The sequence below is a fragment of the Oncorhynchus kisutch genome, unplaced genomic scaffold, assembly GCF_002021735.2.
Source record: "Oncorhynchus kisutch isolate 150728-3 unplaced genomic scaffold, Okis_V2 scaffold3993, whole genome shotgun sequence".
NCBI lineage: Eukaryota > Metazoa > Chordata > Actinopteri > Salmoniformes > Salmonidae > Oncorhynchus > Oncorhynchus kisutch.
In genome coordinates, this window is record NW_022265938.1 from 169,303 (window position 1) to 185,833 (window position 16,531).

Here is a 16,531-nt window from a genome sequence, read left to right on the forward strand (position 1 = left end):
GGAGATGATTGACAGGACAGTGTCGTGGAGATGATTGACAGGACAGTGTTGTGGAGATGATTGACAGGACAGTGTTGTGGAGATGATTTTGACAGGACAGTGTTGTGGAGATGAGTTTTGACAGGACAGTGTTGTGGAGATGAGTTTTGACAGGACAGTGTTGTGGAGATGAGTTTTGACAGGACAGTGTTGTGGAGATGAGTTTTGACAGGACAGTGTTGTGAAGATGATTCCCAGGAATGTCCGGAGTGGAGATTCTCGGAGGCTGGTGTATTCTGTGGTTGTCAACAACAACAACAACAACAAGTCATTCATCTCATCCACATTTCATTTCCACAATGGTTCATGCTTACTTCAGTAAAGGGTATATATTACACAGTATTCAGTACTAGGGCTGGGCGATATACCATATTTGACTATACACCGGTATTGATGCATGGACCAGTTTGGGATTTTACTTCACCTTCTATAAAAAGGTATTTCAATGTTAGGTTTGTAAAATTACACGCTACTCCGCTGTGTATAACATCCGTTTTTTATAGTTTACTCTGCTACTTGAGTCATCTCTCTCCTCTCCATGCCGCTTTCCACACAGATCTAGCCCCGCCCCCTGTCACTCGGGGAGCGATGTTTCAGATCTAGCCCCGCCCCCTGTCACTCGGGGAGCGATGTTTCAGATCTAGCCCCGCCCCCTGTCACTCAGGGAGCGATGTTTCAGATCTAGCCCCACCCCTGTCACTCGGGGAGAGATGTTTCAGATCTATCCCCGCCCCCTGTCACTCGGGGAGCGATGTTTCAGATCTATCCCCGCCCCCTGTCACTCGGGGAGCGATGTTTCAGATCTATCCCCGCCCCCTGTCACTCGGGGAGCGATGTTTCAGATCTAGCCCCGCCCCCTGTCACTCGGGGAGCGATGTTTCAGATCTAGCCCCGCCCCCTGTCACTCGGGGAGCGATGTTTCAGATCTAGCCCCGCCCCCTGTCACTCGGGGAGCGATGTTTCAGATCTAGCCCCGCCCCCGTCACTCGGGGAGCGATGTTTCAGATCTAGCCCCGCCCCCTGTCACTCGGGGAGCGATGTTTCAGATCTAGCCCCGCCCCCTGTCACTCGGGGAGCGATGTTTCAGATCTAGCCCCGCCCCCTGTCACTCGGGGAGCAATGTTTTGCTCGACCAGGAGGAGACCACCACTTCAGACCACCACTAGTCTTGTGTTCAAGACTTTGATGACAACTATGCAGCTGTTCTATAACTTTTCATTCGTTGTCATGTCAAACAACACCGTAGGATGTCAAACACCGTAGGATGTCAAACAACACCGTAGGATGTCAAACAACACCGTAGGATGTCAAACACCGTAGGATGTCAAACAACACCGTAGGATGTCAAACACCGTAGGATGTCGAACAACACCGTAGGATGTCGAACAACACCGTAGGATGTCGAACAACAACACCGTAGGATGTCGAACAACACCGTAGGATGTCAAACAACACCGTAGGATGCCAAACAACACCGTAGGATGTCGAACAACACCGTAGGATGTCGAACAACACCGTAGGATGTCAAACAACACCATAGGATGTCGAACACCGTAGGATGTCAAACAACACCGTATAGGATGCCAAACAACACCGTAGGATGTCGAACAACACCGTAGGATGTCGAACAACACCGTAGGATGTCGAACAACACCGTAGGATGTCGAACAACACCGTAGGATGTCGAACAACACCGTAGGATGTCAAACAACACCATAGGATGTCGAACACCGTAGGATGTCAAACAACACCGTATAGGATGCCAAACAACACCGTAGGATGTCGAACAACACCGTAGGATGTCGAACAACACCGTAGGATGTCGAACAACACCGTAGGATGTCGAACAACACCGTAGGATGTCGAACAACACCGTAGGATGTCGAACAACACCGTAGGATGCCAAACAACACCGTAGGATGCCAAACAACACCGTATTCAAAGTGCCCACCATTATATTCTAACTATAGAATTAGAATATTCATTCTATTTCCATGATTCTAACAGTTCACCCCAGGTGTTTTGATCTAAATCGCAATTGCAATATTTGGTACAAAAAAAACACGGCTGCGATTGTTTGCCCATATCGTGCTGCCCTATTGTGGCAGTGTGGAAATGATCTCAAATGTGAGTGCAGGAAATGCAGAAATGTATGAACATGCTAAAGATTATTATTTTTGTTTGAAGTTTAATTGAACAGTTTATTAAACCAATCAGAATGGAGAATGGCCCCATTGAAATCATTTAGAATGTATGTGTTGCCACCCTATGGATGGGCATTTGAAATTATTCACTTGAATATTCCACTATTCAAATAATATCGTGCTTTCTTTTCAGCTATCCAGATTGCGGTTCTCAGGGTGCTATTCAGATGTGTGTTTTTGGCTAACAGCAGCCTAGGCTAACAGCAACAGTGTTTGGGCTAACAGTAGCCTAGGCTAACAGCAACAGTGTTTGGGCTAACAGTAGCCTAGGCTAACAGCAGCCTAGGCTAACAGCAACAGTGTTTGGGCTAACAGTAGCCTAGGCTAACAGCAACAGTGTTTGGGCTAACAGTAGCCTAGGCTAACAGCAGCCTAGGCTAACAGCAACAGTGTTTGGGCTAACAGTAGCCTAGGCTAACAGCAACAGTGTTTGGGCTAACAGTAGCCTCGGCTAACAGCAACAGTGTTTGGCTAATGTTAGAGTTGCGTAAATTCAAATCTGGTATCAGGATAAATATAACAATGAGTCACCGATTTTATACTATGTATTTTTTATTAGCTAAGTAATAAATGGCAAATGCAACTTTCGTATATACGGGCTCACTGTAATACCACGCAGGGCAGAACAGAGAACTGACAAGACGTATGTAAAACAGTATTCTTTATACTGTGATAGACAGTTCCAACCCGTCTGTTGGCCTATCACAGTAGAGACTGGGCGTGGTTTAAACTTGCTCAGCCTATTGCAGGCGCTCAGGCGGGTCCCCGCCTCTTGGCGCTTCTGTTGATAGATGTAAATGTTGCTTGTGAAGAACATCCAGGCTCTCATGCTCCATACCGTTATCTTGCACCTGGCTCCTGTTATCTAACAAAAGACCGCTTGTTCTCGCAACACCCCGCTCTGAATGTGCCCCCCTCCCAACTCATTGAACAGTTCCTGTCTTCATGCTTCTCTGTATTTTTCCATCATGAGAAAGGCCCATGGCCCTGAAGCTTTTAACAATGTTTCAAGTCAGCTATGTTGCATAACACATACATACATCCACACAAGCCAACAGCAGATAATATTCAATCATATATATGGTAATGGCTATAATGTAAAATACAGGATCCAACACGAACAATAGCCTCAGCTAACAGCAACAGTGTTTGGCTAACAGTAGCCTAGGCTAACAGCAGCAGTGTTTGTCTAACAGTAGCCTAGGCTAACAGCAGCAGTGTTTGTCTAACAGTAGCCTAGGCTAACAGCAACAGTGTTTGGGCTAACAGTAGCCTAGGCTAACAGTAACAGTGTTTGGGCTAACAGTAGCCTAGGCTAACAGTAACAGTGTTTGGGTTAACAGTAGCCTCGGCTAACAGTAACAGTGTTTGTCTAACAGTAACAGTGTTTGGGCTAGCAGTAGCTTAGGCTAACAGCAACAGTGTTTGTCTAACAGTAACAGTGTTTGGGCTAGCAGTAGCCTAGGCTAACAGTAACAGTGTTTGGGCTAACAGTAGCGTAGGCTAACAGTAACAGTGTTTGGGCTAACAGTAGCCTAGGCTAACAGCAACAGTGTTTGGGCTAACAGTAGCCTAGGCTAACAGTAACAGTGAAAGAAGTCATAGAACTGATTGATTCTGACAGACCCTCCGTTGGTGCTGTAGGCTCACCGTTATTAGAAGTAGGGAAGACAGCATACCATTGTCAGGGCTGACCAGAGGGCTAAATGGTCTGATAGTAAAACACCTGTTCATGTCAAATGAAACCCCGATAGTCCATGAGAGAAACATTAGCTTGAAGATAAAAACAATTACTTTGTCCTCAGAGCTGTAGGCTACATTTAAACTGCACAACTTTAAACAATGTGCTGTCAACAATGTAACCTGGATCATTTCATTTATTGTTAAATATCGCCCAGCCCTACCATATCTCCCAGCCCTACCATATCTCCCAGCCCTACCATATCTCCCAGCCCTACCATATCTCCCAGCCCTACCATATCTCCCAGCCCTACCATATCTCCCAGCCCTACCATATCTCCCAGCCCTACCATATCTCCCAGCCCTACCATATCTCCCAGCCCTACCATATCTCCCAGCCCTACCATATCTCCCAGCCCTACCATATCTCCCAGCCCTACCATATCTCCCAGCCCTACCATATTGTCCAGCCCTACCATATCTCCCAGCCCTACCATATCTCCCAGCCCTATTCAGCTCTCTACAGTATTACAATAACCACCAATTGTTAGTGACCAAAGCTAAAGAACTGCCAGCTAAATAGACGGTTTCTCTACAAATGAAATGATCAGACATACACACCTGCAGCGATGAACACCGAAGCCTTACATATCTGATTCTGTAGAGGAAACAGGAAAAGTTGGTTTCTGTCAGTCAATGGCACATTATGATTATCTCTCTCTCACACACACACACACACACACACACACACACACACACACACACACACACACACACACACACACACACACACACACACACACACACACACACACACACACACACACACACACACACACACACACACACACACACACACCACACACACACACACACACACACACACACACACACACACACACACACACACACACACACACACACACACACACGTCATATTGTGAAATAGAACTTAGCAACGTGTGTATGTGTGGGACTCTGCAGATGTACTTTAACTACTAACTACACTAGTAACTCACCCCAGGTGTACTCCTCTAACTACTAACTACACTAGTAACTCACCCCAAGTGTACTCCTCTAACTACTAACTATACTAGTAATTCACCCCAGGTGCACTCCTCTAACTACTAACTACACTAGTAGCTCACCCCAGGTGTACTCCTCTAACTACTAACTACACTAGTAACTCACCCCAGGTGTACTCCTCTAACTACTAACTACACTAGTAACTCACCCCAGGTGTACTCCTCTATCTACACTAGTAACTCACCCCAGGTGTACTCCTCTAACTATTAACTACACTAGTAACTCACCCCAGGTGTACTCCTCTAACTACACTAGTAACTCAGCCCAGGTGTACTCCTCTAACTATTAACTACACTAGTAACTCACCCCAGGTGTACTCCTCTAACTACTAACTACACTAGTAACTCACCCCAGGTGTACTCCTCTATCTACACTAGTAACTCACCCCAGGTGTACTCCTCTAACTACTAACTACACTAGTAACTCACCCCAGGTGTACTCCTCTAACTACACTAGTAACTCACCCCAGGTGTACTCCTCTAACTACTAACTACACTAGTAACTCACCCCAGGTGTACTCCTCTAACTACTAACTACACTAGTAACTCACCCCAGGTGTACTCCTCTAACTACACTAGTAACTCACCCCAGGTGTACTCCTCTAACTATTAACTACACTAGTAACTCACCCCAGGTGTACTCCTCTAACTACACTAGTAACTCAGCCCAGGTGTACTCCTCTAACTATTAACTACACTAGTAACTCACCCCAGGTGTACTCCTCTAACTACTAACTACACTAGTAACTCACCCCAGGTGTACTCCTCTAACTACTAACTACACTAGTAACTCACCCCAGGTGTACTCCTCTAACTACACTAGTAACTCACCCCAGGTGTACTCCTCTAACTACTAACTACACTAGTAACTCACCCCAGGTGTACTCCTCTAACTACTAACTACACTAGTAGCTCACCCCAGGTGTACTCCTCTAACTACACTAGTAGCTCACCCCAGGTGTACTCCTCTAACTACTAACTACACCAGTAACTCACCCCAGGTGTACTCCTCTAACTACTAACTACACCAGTAACTCACCCCAGGTGTACTCCTCTAACTACTAACTACACCAGTAACTCACCCCAGGTGTACTCCTCTAACTACACTAGTAGCTCACCCCAGGTGTACTCCTCTAACTACACTAGTAGCTCACCCCAGGTGTACTCCTCTAACTACTAACTACACTAGTGACTCACCCCAGGTGTACTCCTCTAACTACTAACTACACTAGTAACTCACCCCAGGTGTACTCCTCTAACTACTAACTACACTAGTAACTCACCCCAGGTGTACTCCTCTAACTACTAACTACACTAGTAACTCACCCCAGGTGTACTCCTCTAACTACTAACTACACTAGTAACTCACCCCAGGTGTACTCCTCTAACTACTAACTACACTAGTAACTCACCCCAGGTGTACTCCTCTAACTACACTAGTGACTCACCCCAGGTGTACTCCTCTAACTATTAACTACACTAGTAACTCACCTCAGGTGTACTCCTCTAACTATTAACTACACTAGTAACTCACCTCAGGTGTACTCCTCTAACTATTAACTACACTAGTAACTCACCCCAGGTGTACTCCTCTAACTACTAACTACACTAGTAACTCACCCCAGGTGTACTCCTCTAACTACTAACTATACTAGTAACTCACCCCAGGTATACTCCTCTAACTACACTAGTAACTCACCCCAGGTGTAGGTCTTCATATTCTTCAGGTGACGGACTCTGCAGGTGTACTCCTCTCCGCTGGCTGGTGTGAATCCAACACTCTTGGTGAGGTGGAACTGCCATCCCTGTTCGAAGGCCAGGTCTGTCTGCTTGGCGTCGGGGATCTCCACGCCGTTCTTCAGGAGCTGGATGCTGATGTCAGGGGGGTGGAAGCCACTCACGTGACAGATCAGGGTGTTGTCTTTCCCATATTCCCCTGGGTTACGGCTGTACACCTTCACCATGGGGGGAGCTACAGGGGGAAGAGGGAATGCTACAGTCAGGCAGGCGCCCGCACACACATAATCTGTATCACAGAAGTTTATTATCTTATTCTCACTATAAAAATAAAAGAGTAATCTCTCTGCTCAATATACATTTGCTTAAAAAGTGTAACCCATACAAAGTACACATTTGCTGTCGATTTAAGACATAAATTAAGGAAATACATAATTGTTTTCAGGAAAGTCGTTGGTGAGGCCTTTCAGATTAAGATCGTACACAACACAATCCCACCAATATAGCCTAATCATAATTACAAAGTAATTCCCATACTTTACTGACATTCTTTTGCGTTTATGGTCACCAACACGACGCAGAAAGCAACTACGGAAAAAACCGTTTTCATTATTTCTTTTTTTCCAAGTCTTTCCAACGCTGAAAAATATGTCAAACTGGACAACCGACTGTCGCAAACGAAGAAATGAAACTGAAAGTAAAATATATATTTTCCTCAATGTAGTGAAGCCACACCCTCTTTCGATTTATGCACCAATTGAAAATCCTACTTCACAGTTGCTATGCAGTCTTCGCCTGTTGATGCTTCTCTAGGCAGCCTGATGCAGTCAGTTACAAAGTTGACGCAGTCTTCATTTTATTAGTTACAATGTTGCACATATAACGCATTGAGATCAAATTATGTTGAAAAAGCAAGGTCATGTACAGTATAGTCACAATAAAGTATAGTTAAAGGCTAGGTACAGTATAGCCATAGTAAAGTATAGCTAAAGGCTAGGTACAGTATAGCCATAGTAAAGTATAGTTAAAGGCTAGGTACAGTATAGTCATAGTAAAGTATAGTTAAAGGCTAGGTATAGTATAGCCATAGTAAAGTATAGCTAAAGGCTAGGTACAGTATAGCCATAGTAAAGTATAGCTAAAGGCTAGGTACAGTATAGCCATAGTAAAGTATAGCTAAAGGCTAGGTACAGTATAGCCATAGTAAAGTATAGCTAAAGGCTAGGTACAGTATAGCCATAGTAAAGTATAGCTAAAGGCTAGGTACAGTATAGCCATAGTAATGTATAGCTAAAGGCTAGGTACAGTATAGCCATAGTAAAGTATAGCTAAAGGCTAGGTACAGTATAGCCATAGTAAAGTATAGCTAAAGGCTAGGTACAGTATAGCCATAGTAATGTATAGCTAAAGGCTAGGTACAGTATAGCCATAGTAATGTATAGCTAAAGGCTAGGTACAGTATAGCCATAGTAAAGTATAGCTAAAGGCTAGGTACAGTATAGCCATAGTAATGTATAGCTAAAGGCTAGGTACAGTATAGCCATAGTAAAGTATAGCTAAAGGCTAGGTACAGTATAGCCATAGTAAAGTATAGCTAAAGGCTAGGTACAGTATAGCCATAGTAAAGTATAGCTAAAGGCTAGGTACAGTATAGCCATAGTAAAGTATGGTTAAAGGCTAGGTACAGTATAGCCATAGTAAAGTATAGCTAAAGGCTAGGTACAGTATAGCCATAGTAATGTATAGCTAAAGGCTAGGTACAGTATAGCCATAGTAAAGTATAGCTAAAGGCTAGGTACAGTATAGCCATAGTAAAGTATAGCTAAAGGCTAGGTACAGTATAGCCATAGTAATGTATAGCTAAAGGCTAGGTACAGTATAGCCATAGTAAAGTATAGCTAAAGGCTAGGTACAGTATAGCCATAGTAAAGTATAGCTAAAGGCTAGGTACAGTATAGCCATAGTAAAGTATAGCTAAAGGCTAGGTACAGTATAGCCATAGTAAAGTATGGTTAAAGGCTAGGTACAGTATAGCTACAATAACGTATGGTTAAAGGCTAGGTACAGTATAGCTACAATAAAGTATGGTTAAAGGCTAGGTACAGTATAGCTACAATAACGTATGGTTAAAGGCTAGGTACAGTATAGCTACAATAAAGTATAGTTAAAGGCTTGGTACAGTATAGCTACAATAACGTATGGTTAAAGGCTAGGTACAGTATAGCTACAATAACGTATGGTTAAAGGCTTGGTACAGTATAGCTACAATAACGTATAGCTAAAGGCTAGGTACAGTATAGCCATAGTAAAGTATAGCTAAAGGCTAGGTACAGTATAGCCATAGTAAAGTATGGTTAAAGGCTAGGTACAGTATAGGCATAGTAAAGTATAGCTAAAGGCTAGGTACAGTATAGCCATAGTAAAGTATGGTTAAAGGCTAGGTACAGTATAGCCATAATAATGTATAGCTAAAGGCTAGGTACAGTATAGCAATAGTAATGTATAGCTAAAGGCTAGGTACAGTATAGCCATAGTAAAGTATGGTTAAAGGCTAGGTACAGTATAGGCATAGTAAAGTATAGCTAAAGGCTAGGTACAGTATAGCCATAGTAAAGTATAGCTAAAGGCTAGGTACAGTATAGTCACAATAAAGTATGGTTAAAGGCTAGGTACAGTATAGTCACTATAAAGTATGGTTAAAGGCTAGGTACAGTATAGTCATAATTTAAAGGCTAGGAAGGCCATGTACAGTATAGCCACAATAAAAGTATGGTGAACAAAAATATAAAACTAATATGTAGTGTTGGTCCCATGTTTCATGAGTTGAAATAAAAGATCCCAGAAATGATCCATATGCACAAAAAAGCTTACTGCTCTCAATTGTTGTTCACACATTTGTTTACATCCCTATTGGTGAGCATTTCTCCTTTGCCAAGATAATCCATCCATCTGACAGGTGTGGCAAAGTTCACTAAAATATTATTATTTGTTGTTTATTGTTATTTATCCTCTTGGTCTTTTGCACCCCAGTATCTCTACTTGCACATCATCATCTGCACGTCTATCACTCCAGTGTTAATGATACATTTTAATTATTAGAGATGATGTCACAGCAGGTGGCAGCGTAGAACCCCTGAGAGATGCACTGCTCCGAGAGATGATGTCCCAGTAGGTGGCACCATAGAAACCCTGAGAGATGATGTCACAGTAGGTGGCACCATAGAAACCCTGAGAGATGATGTCACAGTAGGTGGCACCATAGAAACCCTGAGAGAAGATGTCACAGTAGGTGGCAGCGTAGAAACCCTGAGAGATGATGTCACAGTAGGTGGCAATGTACTGATAATGTACTGGGCCTATAGCCTACCGCACAAACCTCATTGTAACAGAACTGTTTTTAACGGCTTAATGTTGCATAGACTTACGTTTTTTAAAGTAATGTTTATAAAATAAATCTCAGCGGTAGATCATCGGCTTGCATTTTGACTCAAGAAAGTGATCTTGACTCAGAAAAAGGTTGGTGACCACCGCTGTAGATTACTGCTCTGCATTCATTGCCTTCCTGCCTTGGAAATGTGATTAGCTTATTACAAGTATTTTACTGATTTATTCATTGATAATAATATAGAACTATAACTTCTCAAAAAACGACCGTTGACAACGACTGAGATCTTTAGAGATATTTCATCAAGAGATATCAATCATGTCAACATATAAATGAGCATTTTTTGTTCACAAGGATTTTTGATTCCAATTAATGTCCTGTGGCTCTGTCTCCTGGAAGCCCTATGTTCCACATAAGAACCTAAAGGACTAAGTAAGTCATGTCAATAGTTCACAATGTAGTTTTTTTAATAAAACTCAACAGAACAGTGTTCTGTGCACGGTCCTCTCATTAGGAGGGATGAGGTGAGACAGGGGCTGGTCCTCTCATTAGGCAGGATGAGGTGAGACCAGGGCCGGTCCTCTCATTAGGCAGGATGAGGTGAGACCCAGAACCGTTCCTCTTATTAGGCAGGATGAGGTGAGACCAGGGCAGGTCCTCTCATTAGGCAGGATGAGGTGAGACCCAGAACCGTTCCTCTCATTAGGCAGGATGAGGTGAGACCCAGAACCGGTCCTCTCATTAGGCAGGATGAGGTGAGACCCAGGACCAGTCCTCTCATTGGGCAGGATGAGGTGAGACCCAGAACCAGTCCTCTCATTGGGCAGGATGAGGTGAGACCAGGTCCTCTCATTTGGCAGGATGAGGTGAGACCCAGAACCTCTCATTAGGCAGGATGAGGTGAGACCCAGAACCAGTCCTCTCATTGGGCAGGATGAGGTGAGACCAGGTCCTCTCATTAGGCAGGATGAGGTGAGACCTGGTCCTCTCATTAGGCAGGATGAGGTGAGACCCAGGACCTCTCATTAGGCAAGATGAGGTGTATGGCAGCAGATTGATGAGAGCGGCATTTTCTGAGCTAAACTGAACAAGACACACCTCCAACAACGATGACAACTTCTCTCAACCAGTGGCATATGGGCTTTTTAGGTGAGCGCTGACGCCGCCCTGTGATAAGAAGTGCCCACTTAGTCAAAGGCAGGGACTCCAAATATTTATCTAGTCCATTCCCAGCATGCCTCTCCAGGGTGCCGTTGGAGAGTATAGCGGAGATACAAATGTATGACAATGTAATGAGCCAGAAAACTATTTTTTTACATCATGCAGGTTTCTCTGATCAAATAGCCTGACCTAAATCACACTCAATCAAATAGCCTGACCTAAATCACACTCAATCAAATAGCCTGACCTAAATCACACTCAATCAAATAGCCTGACCTAAATCACACTCAATCAAATAGCCTGACCTAAATCACACTCAATCAAATAGCCTGACCTAAATCACACTCAATCAAATAGCCTGACCTAAATCACACTCAATCAAATAGCCGGACCTAAATCACACTCAATCAAATAGCCTGACCTAAATCACACTCAATCAAATAGCCTGACCTAAATCACACTCAATCAAATAGCCTGACCTAAATCACACTCAATCAAATAGCCGGACCTAAATCACACTCAATCAAATAGCCGGACCTAAATCACACTCAATCAAATAGCCTGACCTAAATCACACTCAATCAAATAGCCTGACCTAAATCACACTCAATCAAATAGCCTGACCTAAATCACACTCAATCAAATAGCCTGACCTAAATCACACTCAATCAAATAGCCTGACCTAAATCACACTCAATCAAATAGCCTGACCTAAATCACACTCAATCAAATAGCCTGACCTAAATCACACTCAATCAAATAGCCTGACCTAAATCACACTCAATCAAATAGCCTGACCTAAATCACACTCAATCAAATAGCCTGACCTAAATCACACTCAATCAAATAGCCTGACCTAAATCACACTCAATCAAATAGCCTGACCTAAATCACACTCAATCAAATAGCCTGACCTAAATCACACTCAATCAAATAGCCTGACCTAAATCACACTCAATCAAATAGCCTGACCTAAATCACACTCAATCAAATAGCCTGACCTAAATCACACTCAATCAAATAGCCTGACCTAAATCACACTCAATCAAATAGCCTGACCTAAATCACACTCAATCAAATAGCCTGACCTAAATCACACTCAATCAAATAGCCTGACCTAAATCACACTCAATCAAATAGCCTGACCTAAATCACACTCAATCAAATAGCCTGACCTAAATCACACTCAATCAAATAGCCTGACCTAAATCACACTCAATCAAATAGCCTGACCTAAATCACACTCAATCAAATAGCCTGACCTAAATCACACTCAATCAAATAGCCTGACCTAAATCACACTCAATCAAATAGCCTGACCTAAATCACACTCAATCAATAGCCTGACCTAATCACACTCAATCAAATAGCCTGACCTAAATCACACTCAATCAAATAGCCTGACCTAAATCACACTCAATCAAATAGCCTGACCTAAATCACACTCATCAAATAGCCTGACCTAAATCACACTCAATCAAATAGCCTGACCTAAATCACACTCAATCAAATAGCCTGACCTAAATCACACTCAATCAAATAGCCTGACCTAAATCACACTCAATCAAATAGCCTGACCTAAATCACACTCAATCAAATAGCCTGACCTAAATCACACTCAATCAAATAGCCTGACCTAAATCACACTCAATCAAATAGCCTGACCTAAATCACACTCAATCAAATAGCCTGACCTAAATCACACTCAATCAAATAGCCTGACCTAAATCACACTCAATCAAATAGCCTGACCTAAATCACACTCAATCAAATAGCCTGACCTAAATCACACTCAATCAAATAGCCTGACCTAAATCACACTCAATCAAATAGCCTGACCTAAATCACACTCAATCAAATAGCCTGACCTAAAATCACACTCAATCAAATAGCCTGGACCTAAATCACACTCAATCAAATAGCCTGACCTAAATCACACTCAATCAAATAGCCTGACCTAAATCACACTCAATCAAATAGCCTGAACCTAAATCAACACTCAATCAAATAGCCTGACCTAAATCACACTCAATCAAATAGCCTGACCTAAATCACACTCAATCAAAATAGGCCTGACCTAAATCACACTCAATCAAATAGCCTGACCCTAAATCACACTCAATCAAATAGCCTGACCTAAATCACACTCAATCAAATAGCCTGACCTAAATCACACTCAATCAAATAGCCTGACCTAAATCACACTCAATCAAATAGCCTGACCTAAATCACACTCAATCAAATAGCCTGACCTAAATCACACTCAATCAAATAGCCTGACCTAAATCACACTCAATCAAATAGCCTGACCTAAATCACACTCAATCAAATAGCCTGACCTAAATCACACTCAATCAAATAGCCTGACCTAAATCACACTCAATCAAATAGCCTGACCTAAATCACACTCAATCAAATAGCCTGACCTAAATCACACTCAATCAAATAGCCTGACCTAAATCACACTCAATCAAATAGCCTGACCTAAATCACACTCAATCAAATAGCCTGACCTAAATCACACTCAATCAAATAGCCTGACCTAAATCACACTCAATCAAATAGCCTGACCTAAATCACACTCAATCAAATAGCCTGACCTAAATCACACTCAATCAAATAGCCTGACCTAAATCACACTCAATCAAATAGCCTGACCTAAATCACACTCAATCAAATAGCCTGACCTAAATCACACTCAATCAAATAGCCTGACCTAAATCACACTCAATCAAATAGCCTGACCTAAATCACACTAATCAAATAGCCTGACCTAAATCACACTCAATCAAATAGCCTGACCTAAATCACACTCAATCAAATAGCCTGACCTAAATCACACTCAATCAAATAGCCTGACCTAAATCACACTCAATCAAATAGCCTGACCTAAATCACACTCAATCAAATAGCCTGACCTAAATCACACTCAATCAAATAGCCTGACCTAAATCACACTCAATCAAATAGCCTGACCTAAATCACACTCATCAAATAGCCTGACCTAAATCACACTCAATCAAATAGCCTGACCTAAATCACACTCAATCAAATAGCCTGACCTAAATCACACTCAATCAAATAGCCTGACCTAAATCACACTCAATCAAATAGCCTGACCTAAATCACACTCAATCAAATAGCCTGACCTAAATCACACTCAATCAAATAGCCTGACCTAAATCACACTCAATCAAATAGCCTGACCTAAATCACACTCAATCAAATAGCCTGACCTAAATCACACTCAATCAAATAGCCTGACCTAAATCACACTCAATCAAATAGCCTGACCTAAATCACACTCAATCAAATAGCCTGACCTAAATCACACTCAATCAAATAGCCTGACCTAAATCACACTCAATCAAATAGCCTGACCTAAATCACACTCAATCAAATAGCCTGACCTAAATCACACTCAATCAAATAGCCTGACCTAAATCACACTCAATCAAATAGCCTGACCTAAATCACACTCAATCAAATAGCCTGACCTAAATCACACTCAATCAAATAGCCTGACCTAAATCACACTCAATCAAATAGCCTGACCTAAATCACACTCAATCAAATAGCCTGACCTAAATCACACTCAATCAAATAGCCTGACCTAAATCACACTCAATCAAATAGCCTGACCTAAATCACACTCAATCAAATAGCCTGACCTAAATCACACTCAATCAAATAGCCTGACCTAAATCACACTCAATCAAATAGCCTGACCTAAATCACACTCAATCAAATAGCCTGACCTAAATCACACTCAATCAAATAGCCTGACCTAAATCACACTCAATCAAATAGCCTGACCTAAATCACACTCAATCAAATAGCCTGACCTAAATCACACTCAATCAAATAGCCTGACCTAAATCACACTCAATCAAATAGCCTGACCTAAATCACACTCAATCAAATAGCCTGACCTAAATCACACTCAATCAAATAGCCTGACCTAAATCACACTCAATCAAATAGATAATACATAGAAACTGCTGACATTAACAAACAACATGTTCTAAAAACAGGACAGGTCAAAAAAGTAAAATGGCCGACCAGGTTACTCACAACAGCTGTCCAGTAGTATAAAATGTCACGGTCAGCCGACCAGGTTACTCACAACAGCTGTCCAGTAGTTTAAAATGTCACGGTCAGCCGACCAGGTTACTCACAACAGCTGTCCAGTAGTTTAAAATGTCACGGTCAGCCGACCAGGTTACTCACAACAGCTGTCCAGTAGTTTAAAATGTCACGGTCAGCCGACCAGGTTACTCACAACAGCTGTCCAGTAGTTTAAAATGTCACGGTCAGCCAACCAGGTTACTCACAACAGCTGTCCAGTAGTTTAAAATGTCATGGTCAGCCAACCAGGTTACTCACAACAGCTGTCCAGTAGTATAAAATGTCATGGTCAGCCAACCAGGTTACTCACAACAGCTGTCCAGTAGTTTAAAATGTCATGGTCAGCCGACCAGGTTACTCACAACAGCTGTCCAGTAGTATAAAATGTCACGGTCAGCCGACCAGGTTACTCACAACAGCTGTCCAGTAGTTTAAAATGTCATGGTCATCCAACCAGGTTACTCACAACAGCTGTCCAGTAGTATAAAATGTCACGGTCATCCAACCAGGCTACTCACAACAGCTGTCCAGTAGTTTAAAATGTCATGGTCAGCCGACCAGGTTACTCACAACAGCTGTCCAGTAGTTTAAAATGTCATTGTCATCCAACCAGGTTACTCACAACAGCTGTCCAGTAGTTTAAAATGTCCCGGTCAGCCAACCAGGCTACTCACAACAGCTGTCCAGTAGTTTAAAATGTCACGGTCAGCCAACCAGGCTACTCACAACAGCTGTCCAGTAGTTTAAAATGTCACGGTCAGCCAACCAGGCTACTCACAACAGCTGTCCAGTAGTTTAAAATGTCCCGGTCATCCAACCAGGTTACTCACAACAGCTGTCCAGTAGTTTAAAATGTCATGGTCAGCCAACCAGGTTACTCACAACAGCTGTCCAGTAGTTTAAAATGTCCCGGTCATCCAACCAGGTTACTCACAACAGCTGTCCAGTAGTTTAAAATGTCATGGTCATCCAACCAGGTTACTCACAACAGCTGTCCAGTAGTTTAAAATGTCATGGTCATCCAACCAGGCTACTCACAACAGCTGTCCAGTAGTTTAAAATGTCACGGTCAGCCAACCAGGCTACTCACAACAGCTGTCCAGTAGTTTAAA

General features: G+C 42.6%; 1 protein-coding gene across 3 annotated transcripts; it reads right to left on the reverse strand.

Annotated features, from left to right (window-relative positions):
- Window positions 1-2,782: 2,782 nt before the first annotated feature.
- Window positions 2,783-7,439, reverse strand: LOC116372992 (beta-2-microglobulin-like). Of its 3 annotated transcripts, none has more exons than XM_031821578.1 (4): window positions 7,292-7,433; window positions 6,708-6,980; window positions 4,545-4,581; window positions 2,783-3,024 (listed from the first exon to the last, which is right to left on the reverse strand). In XM_031821578.1, the coding sequence occupies exons 1-3, from the start codon at window positions 7,353-7,355 to the stop codon at window positions 4,568-4,570; spliced, it is 351 nt and encodes a 116-aa protein (XP_031677438.1). In that variant the 5' UTR covers window positions 7,356-7,433; the 3' UTR covers window positions 2,783-3,024; window positions 4,545-4,567. The 3 variants fall into 3 exon arrangements, with proteins under 3 accessions (XP_031677438.1, XP_031677437.1, XP_031677436.1); XM_031821577.1 differs by lacking the exon at window positions 2,783-3,024 and adding an exon at window positions 3,507-3,969 and having other exon boundaries at window positions 7,292-7,439; XM_031821576.1 differs by lacking the exon at window positions 2,783-3,024 and having other exon boundaries at window positions 3,507-4,581; window positions 7,292-7,439.
- Window positions 7,440-16,531: the final 9,092 nt, after the last annotated feature.

Bases quoted from the DNA above. Each gene is read 5' to 3' on its own strand.
- LOC116372992 (XM_031821578.1), bottom strand. From the start codon at position 7,355: ATGAAAACGGTTTTTTCCGTAGTTGCTTTCTGCGTCGTGTTGGTGACC. The intron at 6,981-7,291 runs GTCAGTAAAGTA...TTCCCCCTGTAG, and splicing joins GACCATAAACGCAAAAGAAT to CTCCCCCCATGGTGAAGGTG.